General features: G+C 54.4%; 5 protein-coding genes across 5 annotated transcripts; 2 read left to right on the plus strand and 3 right to left on the minus strand.

Annotated features, from left to right (window-relative positions):
- Positions 1-19: 19 nt before the first annotated feature.
- On the minus strand, positions 20-6,599 carry B0I36DRAFT_239338 (uncharacterized protein; the record flags this gene model as incomplete). Its single annotated transcript, XM_046149686.1, has 2 exons — positions 20-287; positions 385-6,599. The coding sequence occupies 2 exons, from the start codon at positions 6,597-6,599 to the stop codon at positions 20-22; spliced, it is 6,483 nt and encodes a 2,160-aa protein (XP_046015248.1).
- A 1,085-nt stretch (positions 6,600-7,684) lies between these two features.
- On the minus strand, positions 7,685-8,188 carry B0I36DRAFT_360571 (cytochrome b-c1 complex subunit 9; the record flags this gene model as incomplete). The annotated part of the gene is made up of 4 exons (XM_046158332.1): positions 7,685-7,741; positions 7,825-7,873; positions 7,962-8,027; positions 8,175-8,188. The coding sequence occupies 4 exons, from the start codon at positions 8,186-8,188 to the stop codon at positions 7,685-7,687; spliced, it is 186 nt and encodes a 61-aa protein (XP_046015249.1).
- A 506-nt stretch (positions 8,189-8,694) lies between these two features.
- On the plus strand, positions 8,695-9,297 carry B0I36DRAFT_360572 (uncharacterized protein; the record flags this gene model as incomplete). Its single annotated transcript, XM_046158333.1, has 1 exon — positions 8,695-9,297. The coding sequence occupies one exon, from the start codon at positions 8,695-8,697 to the stop codon at positions 9,295-9,297; it is 603 nt and encodes a 200-aa protein (XP_046015250.1).
- A 510-nt stretch (positions 9,298-9,807) lies between these two features.
- On the minus strand, positions 9,808-13,245 carry B0I36DRAFT_372809 (impB/mucB/samB family protein; the record flags this gene model as incomplete). Its single annotated transcript, XM_046160145.1, is given in 2 exon segments — positions 9,808-10,369; positions 10,382-13,245. The coding sequence occupies 2 exon segments, from the start codon at positions 13,243-13,245 to the stop codon at positions 9,808-9,810; spliced, it is 3,426 nt and encodes a 1,141-aa protein (XP_046015251.1).
- Positions 13,246-13,684: 439 nt separating this feature from the next.
- B0I36DRAFT_317753 (uncharacterized protein) lies at positions 13,685-15,605 on the plus strand. The gene is made up of 2 exons (XM_046153197.1): positions 13,685-13,879; positions 13,947-15,605. The coding sequence occupies exons 1-2, from the start codon at positions 13,740-13,742 to the stop codon at positions 15,424-15,426; spliced, it is 1,620 nt and encodes a 539-aa protein (XP_046015252.1). The 5' UTR covers positions 13,685-13,739; the 3' UTR covers positions 15,427-15,605.
- Positions 15,606-15,853: the final 248 nt, after the last annotated feature.

Raw genomic sequence — 15,853 nt, forward strand, 5'->3', positions numbered from 1 at the left:
CCTCATCTGATGCGATCAATCAGATAGTCTCCCACCCTCCGTTGTTGATGTCCGCCTCAAGCTTGCGGCTAATGAAGCTCGGGATGCCATGCGCAAGCCACAGATTGCGCAGCATCGTGTCGTATCGGCGCTGGTTCAGGAACAGCTGCCTGCCGTGCCGCAGGCCAATGTCGACTTCGCCCCACTTGTCAATGTATGGTGCGTGGCTGAAGCTGCCCGATGTCCGGTGCAGGTAGAATATGGCGCACTTGCGGATGTTGATGAAGAGGCCGATGTTGCCTTGGCACCTGTGTCAAAGGAAAAGGGATCCGGATTAGTCGAGGCTCGCAAAATCCCGTGAAAGCGTGCTTTCGTGAATGTAATATGTAGACAGGATGTACTCACTTAAACAGCATGTGCTGCTGGGCACCACCGATCCGCATGACCGGCTTGTGTGGTTCTTCGCGGTATTCCATCATGCAGCACATAGTCTGACCACAGAAGCTCTCGCCGCACATGAGGCATACTACGGGGTCGGCCAGATCTTTGCCGGTCTTGGCACATCTTCGTCGTGCGCACTCCTCGATGAGGGTGTCGTACGTCTTTGGAAGGCCAACCAGCTCGAAGATACCTGGATGGCTGACGCAGGCAGATTTGGACAGCTGAACATTGTCATTGCTGCCAACGCCTTCTGGGTTGGTGCTGGTCCAGATGACTTGATGACGAATCCAGCCTCGGACCAGATCAGTCGTGTTTGCGGACCATCCGCATTCTCTACCAAAGGGAGTCAAAGCTGCGCACATCTCGTCAAAGGATGGCAGGCGCAGCGCAGCCGTCAGTCGAGTCAACTCATCCGCATCAGGGCAGGTCGATGTGTGGCTGTTGAAGTCTACTCCGTAGTGGACGTGGAGGAGAATAACGACCTTGCGCAAGAACACCAATGCATACTTCTTGACAAAAGACTGGATGTTTGCCAACCCTTCCAGCATCGGCTGGTCAAAGCCGATGTTGGGAAGGTCGTCAGCCTCTTCAGAGGCTTCATGGCTGGCATTCATGCCTGCCATTGTAATCGCGTGGCAGAAATTGGCAAAATTGCCCAAAGCCGCGTCGTCCGTGTTCCGCTTCCCCATGTCTTCCACCCATTTTCCGAATGCGATATTGCGGGACATGTGAAATACAACCCTCACGATCTCTGCCAGGTAGCAGAGTCGGACAAGATGCATGATTTCTATGTCCTTCGCGATAGCAACGCCGAAAGCTGACTCGCAAAGGAAGATGAACGGGTCCTGACTGAGCAAGGAAGGCTGATTGGTGAGCGCGCTCGGAGGTCCATCCTTGTTGATGCCGTAAATGGCAGAGAACAACTGGCGATGCTGAAGATCGCTGTCGCGGCGGAACTCTTGACTGATGTGATTATCTCCGGAGAATCTGAGGCCGCCTATAGACAAGTAGGAAGCCACCGTCTCTGATAGAATCCGCAACTGCACGAGAAGGTGTTCAGGCAGTTTATCAAGCAAGGTCATGCCATACTGGGCCTCGACACCTCGTTGCTGTATCTCGGCAGCTGTAATAGAGACGCCCACAGCTTGCGCAAGAGTACTGCTGCCATACAGATCGTCCTCTTTCGTCTCGGTATTGATTTTCGGCGTAAGCTTGTTCTGGTGGAGGGTCTCGCGCAGTCTTCGATACACTGCCATGAGATCCTTGTCTCCAGCGTGAGACCCAGATGGCGACCTGGAACGCACACTCGACTCCGGTGTCGCAACGGAAAAGGCATCACTAAAAGCACTGTACGCGACGCTCGACGAAGGAGATCGAGGTTCGGGTCGCCAGGAATCCATGACGAGCTGATTTGTGCCTTCTTGTAACCTTTCGGGCATGCGAAGCCGCACATAGTTTGCAAATGCCGCCTGGGCTTCCTCGTTGAGAGTTTGCGCATCAGAGTCGTTGAAATGCTCTGACGCGATATTCTCGTCGATGAACGAAGAAAACTCCGTTTCCGTCTGCAAACATCCAGGGTAGCACTCTTCCTTCCCTTCCCACGGAATAGGAAGGAAGGCATTACCAAGCGCCTTGCAAAGGGGACAAACGAACTCGAGACGATCGAGAGACTCGGGATGATGTCGCGCAATCTGGTGACCATGCCGGCGGACTGTAGCATCGCCATACATGTCGAAACAGCTATAGTGCATGATGTGTCCGCAGCCGACAGCTACTGGGCCAGAGCGACACAGCTGTGCTGGAAAACCCTTCCCCACGCCTTGTCTTTCAGCCAAGAATGGCTCACCAGCAGCGTTGATCTTTTCTACCATGTCCCGGTTCTCGTGTGCCAGACCAAAGGGGCGGATGTCTTCGGCAGAACGGTCAAGGTTGATGGGTGTGTTGGCAGCATCTCTGACGAAATCAGGGTCCTGGAAGTCGGTCTGCCGCATGATCTTGCTCTGTGTGAATAGGGCAAAAGTGCCATATAGGCGTCCATCGTCCGCGTCCTCCTGACAGAGAATGCACGTGCCTTTTGGATATTTCCAGAAATTCTTGCGCTCCTCGCTAGGCTCCTCATCCTCGGCAGCATCCAACTCCTCGTCACCCCAGTCAACGTCACCTTGGCTCTCAAGGAAGCTCTTTTGTTGCTGCTGGAATTGAGCCATGACCCGGGCCTGCCGCGCCATGGCGGCTTGCTTCTTGCGCTCACGCTCCTCCTCCGCGTTCTGCGCGCTGGCCGGCGAAGCGGTGTCGATTCGGTCGACAGGAATCCCGAGACGGACACACGCCACGTCGAAATGCTGAGGCAGCTTCTGGCGCATCCGCTTGAGTATCAGCTCAATCTTGAGGTGGCAAGCCTTAAATTCCTCCTTTGAGGTCATCATCTCCAGGAGCGAGACTATGGTCTTGGCAGCTGGTGCTTCAGCCATGAAATTGCTACGACCTTGAGTGGTCAGGGCCTGGTAAATGAAAGAAGTCTCTCGACTCCACGTGGGTGAACCGGGCTTTTCTTCATCGATAGCCAAGAGAATGAGATGCAGGACCACGTGCAAGAATGTCTCGACTCTTGTAAACGGGACTGATGCCGTGGTCTTGGCTGAGACGAGGGGATACAGCAGACTGTAGTAGATAATTTGAGCGAACATGCCAGTGCCTGTGAACAAGGGCAGGCCGACAAAGGCGCCTGACGGGATAGGTCGCAAATGTGGCTCGAATACTATCTCGTCGATAGCCTTGCCAGTCTTCTTCGCCATGTGTGAACGGTAGGCGTTCTCAGCCTCCTCGCGCTGGTTCTTGCTGTAGTGAGCAATGTATGGATCGATGTCCTCCACGTAATGTGTCTTGAGTTCGAAAGTGCCGACGTCGGAAACACCTTCGGGTGGTTTGAATGTTGCTACCTCATCGAGAACCTGGTAGAAGTCGTCCTGCTCAGTAAGCTTCTCGGGCAGCTTGTTGCAGATTTCGTTGAACGAGAGTGGCTTGAAACAGAGTACATGAGCCAAATCGCGCCGCATGGCCATGAGGTGGTTCTCATGCTCGTCGGCAACGGGAATCAGAGATATGCGGTCACTGAGAAGGACGATGAGAAGATGGATCATGTCTTCCACCACATCCAAATGCTGCGTCTCATCCTGCCCAGCCGAGGTCTGCTCGTACAATCCCTTGACCCATTTGTCCATTCCAAACCGGTCAACGATAGATGCAAGGACGCGGCTCGGGTCGCAGACAACCAGCGCTGTCTGGAGAAGGAATATGTCTCGTGCGTGTGTAACATCGCGGTGGAGAATATTTCTGTAAGTGCCTGCTTGGTGGCGAAGACTGATTCCATTGCGCACCCACATGCCCGCCTTGATCTGAGAAAGCCATACGCAAACTCTCAGAGGGTAGTCAAATGCAGCCATGAGATAGTCTTCAGGGGCATAGTCGCGCTTGGGCAGATTCTTGCGGCCCATCGAACGTGGTTTCATTTTGAGGTCCTGCGCTGTGAAGCTCAAGAGCGAGCTCAGCTGATACGCCGGCATGTGCTTGCCGCACTCTATCAACCAGGAGAGCGTGTAATGAAGAGCGTGGTGGAAACTGATGGGCTGTTCCTCGACTACGAACTTGGGCACCTCGAAACGACTGACACCAGCAAACTCGAAGTCACTCAAACTCTTGAAGCGGACTTCATCCTTGATCTCCGACTGGGTGAAGCGCCCTCTTTCAGCGCCAATGGAGTTGATGATGACCTGCTTCGCGGTGGTGCGGATTGCTCTGGACACATAGGGCCACTCGGGTTCTTGCAACCCTCGAAATGAGTCGGGAATCAGCCTGCAGAGCCTGTTGATCTCCCGCGTCATCAATGAGGCGCCAATCCAGTTGTCTGTTTCGTACTCAACGTGCTCGCCAACAGCCCGGACATTTGGACATATACCCTGGTGCAGCTTGACAAGGTCAAGAAACTGCATTAGATATCTGTCTTCCACCCGCAGCCGTTCTTGAACCTGGGGGGAACCGAACAGGTACTTCATGTCCATGTAGAAGTGATACATGCGCCTGTTTGTGACAGAGCCCGTGTCGAAACCAAGAGTGCCTGTAGATGAGACCTCCCAGGGATGGCCGACCTGGCGTGTTGTCAAAAACGTATACAAAATGGCCATGAGCGTCGTCAGGAAATTGCCACGCTCAACAACTTCTGCCGTGATGGACGGGGTTGTCAACATCTGCAGAGAGATATTGATGATGGAATGGTCGGGCTCTCGATCGCCGATCAGATACAATTGCGCCAGGAGCGTGTACAAGGCAGAGAACCGCAGTCCTAGGACTCGCTTGAACTCTGGTATCGTCACAACTGTAGAGATATACAAGGACCGGAGGTCGTTCCTGACCTTTTTCCACATTCGTAAATCGAACAGGATCAGCCAGTCAAGCCGTACACGCTGGAACACATCCTCATATGGGTGGATGTTATTTCGCTCCACGTAAGCGGCTGGTGTTTCAACCCAATAGCGACCAGGCCGTGGCGGACTGGACTTGTCGGCCTTTGAGTGCCCGGGAGTCTTTGGGACCTCGAGATTGATTTTGGCATATACCGAAGGAGCAATCAGAGGCTCGGCTGTGTCCGAGTCCGAGGGTGTCAACTCTCTGTCTCGTGTCGTAACCACGCGGGGAACAACAGCTGCCGCTGCCGCAGGTGGCGGAGGCGGTGGAGGATATCCGGCCATGGTCGCCTCCTCTTCTTCGAGCGCCTCCCCAATCGGTCCCCCGCTCCATCCGCCCATGTTGACATCATTCGAGCTTTCGCCTCTGGAATCAAGCATGAGGACGTCCTCATCACCATCATCGTCATCATCGAAATCGTTGACGTCCTCATCTATTTCATCCCCACTAGGTGGCGTGTCGTTGAGCTCGTCGTCGTCGTCGGTGTCAACGTCGAAGTCAATGTCGATCCCTCCGTTTCCGTCCTCCGCGATGATCCTTGCTCGTCGGATGAAGATTGCTGCAGCTTGACTATCGATGTGATAACGATCCAGCTTTTCCTCGTCCTCGATGCCGTCCTTGCCAGCAATAGCGTGAGACGCAGGGCTTCCCTTTCGCCAGGGCTTCAGAAGCTCTTCGCAGATGACTGTCCGCAAGATGTTTTCGTCGCTACCGACAACACAGCCCGCTATGTCATGGAGCCACTCGATCATCGTTCCGCACATCTGCTCACGGAATGTGTCGCGAGAGGACCGTATGGTGACAGTGATCTTAATTTGCTCAAGAACGGTCGCGCAATACAGCAAGTTGTCGATGTTACTGTCGTATTTGAGAATGCTTCTGCCGATGGTGTCGGTCTCTACAGCAGCGTTATATCCATCTTCTGATGTCGTGCTGCAGGCGCGGGCGACCTGTTCTTGCACCTCTGTGACTGTGTGTTTCTCATCGTTCCAAAGCAATAGCGCAAACTCCCCAGGTGATTCCGTGTCGCCACCACAGTAGGATGATGAGAGCCGCGATTGCCGTTCATCTCGTTCGATCGATTCTCTGGATTTGGGTTGTCGCAACTGTTCGGGAGCGCAGGATATGACGTCGCAGATGAAGTCGAGGACACGGGATATCGTCATGCGAATGTTGTCGACGAGATCCTGCGGCAGTGCAGGCGTCTCCTTCTCTTTGCCTTTGGAGCGCTGGTCCTCGCGGAGGCTGTGTATGGTGCAAAACATCGGTGTCTTCCATGCTTCCGGATCTCCGCAGTCACAGCATCCGCTATTCCCAGGCGAGATGGATATCCGTACCATGTGGCCCGTATGATCTGTCGCCTCGAAACACTTGCTGCACAGGCAGCAGGTCTCGTCAGTGCTGCAGGTTCGGCAGCCGTAAGTGACCTCGCCTGCCCTAAAGATGTGGCCGCACGCCTTGCCACGAGCAGCCTCTGTGTATTCCGCTCCATCCACGGCACCCTGGGCGTCGCGCAGCTTGAGAATCCCCTTTGGTGAGAGCTTCCCGTCAGGAAAGAATAGTCGCATATATTCTGGCTTCCCACCTGCCATCGACCAGAACAAGTTGTAGAGGAGGTCGCGACATGCGCCATCGGTGTAGCGGTAGCTGTGCTGTCGAGGCAGCTCTATCAAATGCTGACAGAGCTGGAGCTCCTGTGTCGTCATCGTGGCCTCCATTGTTACAGACTTTCGGCGATCATTCTGTAGCTATCAAGAGGTCGAGGTCTTTCTCGTTTGTCGAGCGACTTCGGGTGCAGGCAACAGCTCACGACGCTCGTCGACTTATGAAGGTGGGGCTCGGGAGAAGCAGCTGGAAGTATTGCCTGTTGAATTGCTCGCGAAGGCAAGTTTGTGATTCGAGAAGAAGCAGAAGACAAGCAGACCTCCTCCTTGGAGAATGAGTTTCTGGGTCTTTCACAACTGCTCAAAAAATATAGTGTTGAGCGTGTGTCTTTGTATGTCCTGGACCATCGGGTGGTGGAGCGCGGGGTGGGCAAGGGACTATGACGGGTCCGCATACGTGCTGCACGCATCACATCACAATTCAACGTGACTAAGCTGCAAATGGGCTTAAATGACTGATCGCATCACTGAAGCTGCCCACTCCCATTGGATTCCTTGACCTATTTGAGCAGTGCTGTAAATCCTTCGGGGCAAGGGAAGTTTTCTACTATATGAGCCAGCGAGGCCGGTGATACAAGGGGAAGTCGCTTGTTTGTTCCGCAGCTTGAACGGCTCTTGTATGACAACCCGGCCTTTCATGTCTCCTCTTCCGTGCCAGTTCGTTATATACAGGTACCTTACCTATGTGACTGGAGGCGACTGAACCACTCAGTAGACGACCGAAATCAGCCTGTTCTGTTCCAATTTACGAAAGAGACTATCTAGATACCATCACAATGGCGAGCTCATGAAGTCCTGCGCCATGCATCGCACTGTTGAGCCGCGAGAAAGTGACCACATTCGCACATCCTAGAACCTGGACATGCTGATCTCGTGGATGTTTTTATTGCACCCTCGGAAACACCAAGAAAGGTCTGTGGTACTCATCGCAGTGTATGTACACGATGGCTGTGGTCGTGTCCCGGTCACAGTCGTGGCTTGTTGTGCTCTGGACCAGGGTACGGGTTGATCTCTTAATATTGGCTTTTCTCCATCTCTATAATGTACAAGTGTACAGCTTCGCCGACCGCTGGCTGCTCATTGTCGCCCAGCATCGAGCAAAAGTTGACTCTTCGTCCTTGTAATCGTCCTCGTCGTATCTATTCCTCCTCCTCAGCGGCCTCGACGTACTTGTGTCTGATGTCCTTCCATTGACGCTGTGATCGCATTAGCTGATACGTCTTGACAATCAAGATCCATGCTCGAGAGCATGACTGGTGCTTTCTGGGGATGAACTTACGCCGCGGTTCAAGTTGTCCCAGACCTTGTTCATGCCGTTGTCATAAGCACTGTTTCCGACCATCAGTATGCTGAGCTCGTGAGCGGTGCGAGTATCCGGTCGATTGGGATCCCGCTTAGTTGGTCGCAAATACGCACATCTCGAAGACGAAGGCCGAGCCGAAGACGAGGCCGAGCATTTGCCAGTTACGGCGGAAGAAGGTGCTGTTTCGCCCACGATGTTAGTTACGTGTGCCCGGGAGACTGCTCGTATGATCATGCCGCTTTCATGTCGTCGCTGCGATACGTCGGTTCCGGGTTTGGGGTAAACTTGCTTGTAGATGGGGGCCTGCAGAATTGCGCGATTAGTACCGATCAATCCACATCGCTCTACGCCGATGGGAGGCACTCACCATTGCGAATAATCTTCTTGACAGCGGGCACCGAGTGTGGTCCTACAGTAAGCCTCGATTGATGGGGCGCGGTGATGCGGTCGGGATGGTGCGGAAGCGTAGCTTTTGACGGGTTCGACGTCGACTCGATGGATCGGGAAGAACTGGCGATGGCCACGGCAGGCCTTGGAATTGACGGTGTTTCAATTGGCTCAAGCGTCACTTTGACCCATATTTTCTAGAGCGGCAGCCCTCCAGAGCCGCTTTGCAGGCGCAACTGACTTAGCTAAGCCTTTTACACCCCTCCGAGCCTCCACTTTGAGCGTTCGTCTCGGCTCAACCCACGATTTCTAAAGTGGCAGCATTCCGAGCTTTGCATGCTGGGCTAGACCTGGAGCTGTGTGCTCTGCACCGCTACAGAGCCACCTCGACTCCCATCCACATTCATTTCGCCGCTTTCACCAGACAGTGCATTGCTCTGCAGACTACTCTTGCCCAGCATGCCCTCCGAACCCACAAAATCCGGCATCGTCACCGACGAGACGAGCGGCGATCGACACATTCCCGAGTCCGTACGCGCAGACGGAAGCACTCGCAAGGCGATCAAGATCCGCCCGGGCTACAGGCCCCCAGAGGATGTCGAGCTTTACAAGAACCGGACCGCCGAGGGCTTTCGCAACCGTGGCAAGACGGGTGGTGTCATTGGCGCCGAAGGGCTCAAGAAGGCACAGCCTGCAGAGACTCCTGCCGCCTCCGCGGCCAGCAATAAGAATGCCAAGCGCCGCGAGGCACGCAAGAAGGCCAAAGAGTCGGACCAACCCGAGGCTGCTCCTGCCGCAGATTCAAAGGCCGTCCAGGCAGAAGAGGTCGACCCCGAAGTCGAGAGGGAGAAGAAGGCTCGGAATCTGCGCAAAAAGCTCAAGCAGGCGAGAGACCTCAAGGACAAGAAGGAAGGCGGCGAGGCCCTGTTGCCCGAGCAGATTGCCAAGGTCATCAAGATTAACGAGCTCGTGAGAGAACTGGCTGCTTTGGGCTTTGATGCCGAAGGAGAGCCAACAACAAGCACGGACGGTGATCTTGCAGAGAAGCCCAAGGACGGCTGATCATCGAAAACCTTTTTGAGGTCTCGACCAAAGCAAGTATTCTTTGAGCTCCGCAGCACTTCGTTGCCACGTCTGCCCACCAATGATCTGTGTTCGGCAGCACCTGCCCAAACCAAATATCGCCCTATTGGAGCGGAAGACCAGTATGCGGCACGTCGACGTGGGCAAGCTCTTGAGCACAAGCCAGGTTGTGCTTGGAGATTCTGTATATGGCACCAGGGAGCTCTGATTTTGGCTGTAAGTCGGTGTTTTACGTGTCCAAGAACGCTCCGGCGCGGGATCAAGCAACAACGCCTCACCTCGCGCCCTTTGTGGCATGCAGAGAGCATGTGGTCGACATACTCCGCGATTGAGCTGGCCGTGATGTAGGCCAGGGCGGAATCATGTACGTATGGACATTTCTCCAAGCTGCTAATGACATTGTCATTACTAGACATCTGGAATGCGCTATTAGAATATCTTGTCTGTTCGCCAGAATAGCAACAACAGATACAACGTAGAATGCCAGAATCATGACCAGTTCAGGGAACCCAGGCCCCTACACTTCATGGCAGTGTCCAGGTCTGTCCTGAGTTTCTGTACAACTTGCATCCAAACCCCCCTGCCCTTGGCAGCGACATCTTCGCTGTCATCCGCCAAGAAATCGAGCCACTTAACGAGCTTGACCGCTTTTCCCATGTCCTTTTCCTCCAGAACGACCTTGACGAGGTACTTTTCCAACATTTCGACATCCCGTTGGTGTGGTCCATCGGCCTGTGTCTCGTTGAACCAGACGGTCAGCATGTCGCGAATCTCAACGAGAGTTTTGAGGCCTCCGCTAGTAAAAGCCACCTTGGTAGGCCGAGCTGGAAAGTGCAGTCTCATCTGGCCCCCTTGCAGAGCATCATCCATGCCGTCTATGTCTTGCAGCTTTCTCTGGTTGATTTTGAGATCTAATCCAGAGCGCTGGGCTTTCTTGCGCCGGTGCTCGGCAATGACCTCTTTGCGCACATCTGCAGGTAAAGCAGCCAGGATCTCTGGGTCCAACTCTTCTACGTCGTCTATCCCAAACAGAGATTCTCCGTTGCTTGGCCTATTTGCGAACAAGCTTGTCTGCACGACCCTTGCTGACGCATCAGCCTGCCTTTCCTTTGTGCGTGCGAAGAGCCCAGGAACACGACGTTTGGTTGGCGTCGTCTTCTTGGTGGTAGTAATCAGTCGATCCTTTCTGGGAGACTGGGGCCGGGAGTTAGGCTGGTTTTCTCGAGCATATGAGGCTAGCACTTCCGCTTTCATGTCGTCTGGAAGCGCGTGGAAAACTTCCGGGTCGAGACCATCTGGCACCCGGAATGTTGTGAGGGACGTACTCGCTCCAGACTCGGCGGCGGGTGTAGCCTCTCGAGACCTGGAGGCACGGTCATGTTGAGCAAGTAGCCGACTTCGTATGTCTTGCGGAAGCTCCGCTAGCACAGCTGGATCTGGATTAGTAGGGATGATGAATTGCGTGCCTCCAAGATTCAGTGGCGTGTTGGCTTTGAGATCTTCTCCCCTTGCTTTGACAAACTGTAATGCAGGATGCCCTTTCGGCTTTTTGGGCGTGATTGGTCCATCTTGTATGGGATCTTGTGCTGCAGCTCGGCTCGGAGACAGGCTTGGAACACGGTCGTTGTTAATGTCCTGTATTTGTTCCTCATCAGCTCGCTTCGGCACGGCCGGCGTGCGGAAAGTGCCGAAATTGAGCTTTTTCTGGCTGCTGTCGGCTCCATGCATCATGGCTTTGATAGGCTCGAGCTTGGTCAACTGGACTCCCAGGCCTCGAAGATCGCCAGGACTAAACTTGTAGGATCTCAGGATGGACACGGCCTCTTTCCCAAGAATCCGATAATCATGAGTAGCAACGCCGAATAATGTGCTTTTATTGAATGTGTCGCACTTGCCATGTCCAAGATGCTTGGGCGGATCGAGAGGTGCATCCAGTGATCGTCGCATGATCTTCATAGTGAGCTGTTTGCCTTTCACCTGCTCATTGACAAGCCGTTTTTCGAGCTCCTTGCACAGATTGTAGACAAACTCCTCGGCTTCCTCCTGGTTGATGAAGCGGATGCCCCAGTTGACTTCCGCCGAGACGGACTTCCGGACCACCTGATCGCCAACTTCGACCCTGTCTATGCCCCGTGCATATTCCCAGAGCTTCTCGCCAGTTTTTGGGCCCAGAGTGCCGATAAGACGCTCTTTCGAGGTTTGACGAATGTCGTCGACGAATTTGATGCCGATCTCTTCCAACTTGCCTGCAATGCTGTAGGCAACACCAGGTAGGTCATCGACTTTAAGCCCTCCAAGAATGGTCAGGACCTCGTCCGGCTTGATCTGATACTGTCCCGCGGGTTTCGCCTTTCGTAGCGCCACTTTAGCAAGCAGGATATTACTGCCTACGCCAACGGAAACCTCGCACGCCGTCTTTGCTTTGATTCTCGTTCTTAGAGATGCGGCGATCTCGTCAGCTTTATCCTGCTCGCGCCAGATGCTCCCCTCGTCCACGCCCGTGCCGTCAGAACCGCAAGCGGCCAGGATCACCGATGTTACATCGACGAGAGCCTCATCGATGCTAACACTCTGGACGACCCCTCCTGTCTCCAGTATACATTCATAGAATAGCGCGCTTGCCTCTTCATAAGCTGGAAAATCGTATGGAAGTACTTTGAGATCCGGGCACAATTCCTTTGCCCTTTTCATCCACATGCCGTTCTTTACTCCGAATTTTCTGGCCGGATAGTTGCAGCTTGCTATTTCGGAGCCACTGCCGTTCCCGTGCGCTACAACGGCCGGCTTGTCCGCAAACTCCGGGGCACGCTTCAGTGAGACAGCGCAGAAAAAGCTGTCAAAATCAACGTGCAGGACGTACCGTCGGGAGCCAGGTTTCCGCTTCCCGACTTTCGCCCCAAGTCCCTTTTCGGCAGCCAATTTCTGCATACGAGACTTGAGGTCGGCTTTCCACGAGGACAAGTGGTGAAGTCGACTCTCGGAATAGTACTGCTGCAGGAAGGCCGGGTTTGCCGTAGAAGACTTCCTCATGTGCGGATCCTGAAGAAGCATTGCATTGTGTTCCTCAGATGTCATCTGGTCCGCTGGTGCGACGGGTGCACTGCTGGCATCACGCTTGGAGTCTGCTTCGGTTCGGAAGTCAGGGGTCCGGTCGTGGTTATCCGTTGCGGCAACCGAGTCTTCCGCGCGTTCGCTCTCGCCCAGCGGTTGCACAGGCGTTACTTTCTTTGCAGGTGCTTGAGGTGGACCGCCCCAGTCATCTGAACTGGCGATGGCTGAAGTGCGTGGGGAATGTGCCGTGATCTTGTCATTATCGCTAGATTTCCCATCGATGGCCTCCGCAAAAGTGCGCAGCTGGCTTGTGTAGAAACTATTGTCGGTCTGTTCCCTGTATCTCGCGGGAGTCTGCTGTGAACGAGATTGTGTCGACAGGCTCCCATCATCGAACTTCAGGGTTTTCTGTCGCGCGCCCTCATCAAGAACTCGGTAGTCGTTCCATGGAAGCAGCTTTCCCGCCTTTATCGAGTCGGTGACCCAGGCGGGTTTGACTATGCGGTACTTGTTGAACTCGACTGACTTCTTGGGGGGGAGGCTGGAGGCGATGATGTGTGTCGCCATGGTCTTCCCGTCCAGATACTGGATGAAACCTGCTCCATGTGACACGAGATCATGATGGAGCACGTGGAGTGGTGGTTGAGTATAGCCTGTGACATGCGCCACCACGCCCTTGAAGATTTTTGGCTTGTCCGCGGATGCCGCCCTCAGCTCGGAGTCGAGATTCTGCAGCTTGATCTTCTTGCGGCGGAAGTATTCTGGAAAACCGCCAAAGGCGCTGGCTTCATATTCCTCGCCATGCTCATCGTCAAAGTGGTGCTCTTCTATGCGCTTCCTGACAGCGGTAGAGTTTTTATCAAGGCGACTATTCATTACGACGTTGTGAGTTGAACTCAATCAAGAGCGTTCCCTGTTCCAATGAAGATTCGTCCACGCCCGTTGGGGATGTAGCTGGGAAGGCGCATGGTGAAGCGCAGACGGTAGCTAGGCAGATCCAGAGTTGATCAAAGGGTCCAGGGTACCATATCACGCCAGAGCTGACATTGTTCCCAGCTCAGTTGAATGGTCGAAGATTGGGGTTTGTGGTGAGAGGTGTGTGCCGCTGGTGATGTCGCGTTCCCGACAGTGGGGCATGCGGACACTTAACGCGAACCTCGGGTACATCCACCACACGTCATCCCGTGACTTCTAGCCATCCAAGAGCTTATCGTTATCGCGCGACAGCTTCTGATTGGCTTATACCCCATCAAGATACCCTTGTCGCAGTCCTGAAGCTCCGTGGATGGGTGTTGGTCCTGGCGTTTTCAGAACCCATTCAACGCTACTGCGTTCATCCACGATCCGCCCAAGCAAGGAGACGGCCAGCGATGAACAACGAACAATTCCGGCGCCTGGTCTCCTCCAGTACCCCAAAAGATGGCGGTAAGGCTTCGGCAGGTGCCTCTGCCTCACCAACTACTGTCACGGCTCTGGGTTCCCGGCAGCGTTCCAGCATACCCATGACTCCGTAGGTCGCCCGCCAGAACTTGTTCCGTTGCCTTTAGAAGACTCACTGACAAGAGCCTCATATATAGTCGTTCCGTTGCGGGGATCGGAAAGAGTGATTTTGCGCGACAGCTCGCTGAACGACAGCGTGGTGAACATGGCAAGCCAGGTGACAAAAAGTCGAGATCCTACGATCCAAGAGGAGTCAAACTGGCATCTGGCTATACGGATCGAGCGCAAGCGCGTCACGCCACCACAAATTCCGAAGACGACGATCGAGAGCAAAGACTCAGAGCCTTGGAAGAATCCTTGAGGAAGGAGGAAATTGATCAACAAACTTTTGAGAAACTGAGGGCGCAGATCGCAGGTGGAGATCTCTCGAGCACCCATCTAGTGAAAGGGTTGGACTTTGAGCTGCTGGAGAGAGTTCGTCGGGGCGAAGATGTGTGGGAGGCACCGAAGAAAGAAGACACCGCAGAGCAGCCGCCTAGCGAGAACGTCGATGACGCCTTTGAGGAATTAGAGCAGTCGGCAATATCAGCAGTCGCTCGAGAAAAAGCCTCGAAAAAGGGACAAGTGGCTGCGGCTCGCCCTGGAGGCAAACGAACACGCGATCAGCTGTTGGCTGAGATGAAAGCGGCTAGAGAAGCCAAGGCGAAAGAAAGCATACTTGGCACAAAATTCAGAAAGTTTGGCGCCAAGACTCCGGGGTCGAGAATCGAGCGCGACAGCCAGGGGCGGGAGGTGCTGATTATAGTCGACGAAGACGGCAATGAGAAGCGAAAAGTACGAAAGTTGCAAGTCACAGAGGCTGCCGAAGAGAACACAGCAGGGAGGCCCAAGGATATATTGATGCCCGACAAGGACGCAAAGCCCCTGGGGATGGAAGTCCCGGAGTACTATAAACAAAAGTTGGCCGAAGCTCAAGCAAAGGAGGAGGAAGAAGAAGACGACGACATTTTCGCCGGAGTAGGTGACGACTATGACCCTCTCGCAGATTTGGGTAGCGATTCAGACGACGACGAAAGTGAGAATCCTGAAAAGACAGGGGACGAGCCGACCAAGGGCGATGCAATGGGGCCGCCACCGGTACCTGTATCTACTACAGCCTCTCGGAACTACTTCAAGGACTCGAAGACGGCACTGGTCTCTGAAGAGAAGCTCAAAGCACCATCTATGTCGGATCCGGCGATTCAAGCAGCACTGAAGAAAGCAGCAGCGATGAATCCAATGAGGGCAGCGGGAGATGGCGAGAATGATGAAGAGGCTCGCGCCAGAGAAGAGCGGCACCGTAAGATGCTGCAGAATAACGACCGTGATGCCGAAGACATGGACATGGGCTTTGGCACGAGCCGATTTGAGGATGAGGCGGACTTTGACGACACGACCAAGGTCAAGCTGTCTAAATGGTCCGGAGGCAATGGGGATGACGGCGAGGACGATGAGGGGCACGGCGGCGGCAAAGGAGGGGGCTCCAAACGCAAGCGAGGTCCCAGGAAGCGGAAAGGCGATGCGAACAATGCTGCGGACGTAATGCGACTCGTAGAGAAGCGAAGAGCGGAGCAGTAGGTGCTCAGGGCTGAGCACTACTACACAAGCGACCAAATGATACCCCAGACCATTCCAGCCACTCGAGTGGATGTTGTCGATGCCTCCAGGTGAATCCGGGTGCAGTAGCCGCCGGGACCAGCTCTATTGTGAACATGATGTCGAAGAATGGTCCGCCTGTTGCATTCGGGCTGGCATCCGCCGCAAGCCGCGCCGGTGGACCACCGCCGTTCTTAGGCGGACGTAGAGCGTTATCGGGTGGGCTCCGGTTTCCTTCCGGACGGAGCCCCCCTTTCCCCCACTTGACGCTCCCATGTCTGGCCGGAGCACACGCCGCTCCGTATCGGCCTCGTTACCTCACTCCCCCCATTTGAGCTTCCTGCATTCATACACAAAAGCAGGGCACCAATTACAGCTCAAGACCTCTCCCCAGACAATACAACGTCAC

The sequence above is a fragment of the Microdochium trichocladiopsis genome, assembly GCF_020744255.1.
Source record: "Microdochium trichocladiopsis strain MPI-CAGE-CH-0230 chromosome Unknown B0I36scaffold_3, whole genome shotgun sequence".
Lineage (NCBI taxonomy): Eukaryota > Fungi > Ascomycota > Sordariomycetes > Xylariales > Microdochiaceae > Microdochium > Microdochium trichocladiopsis.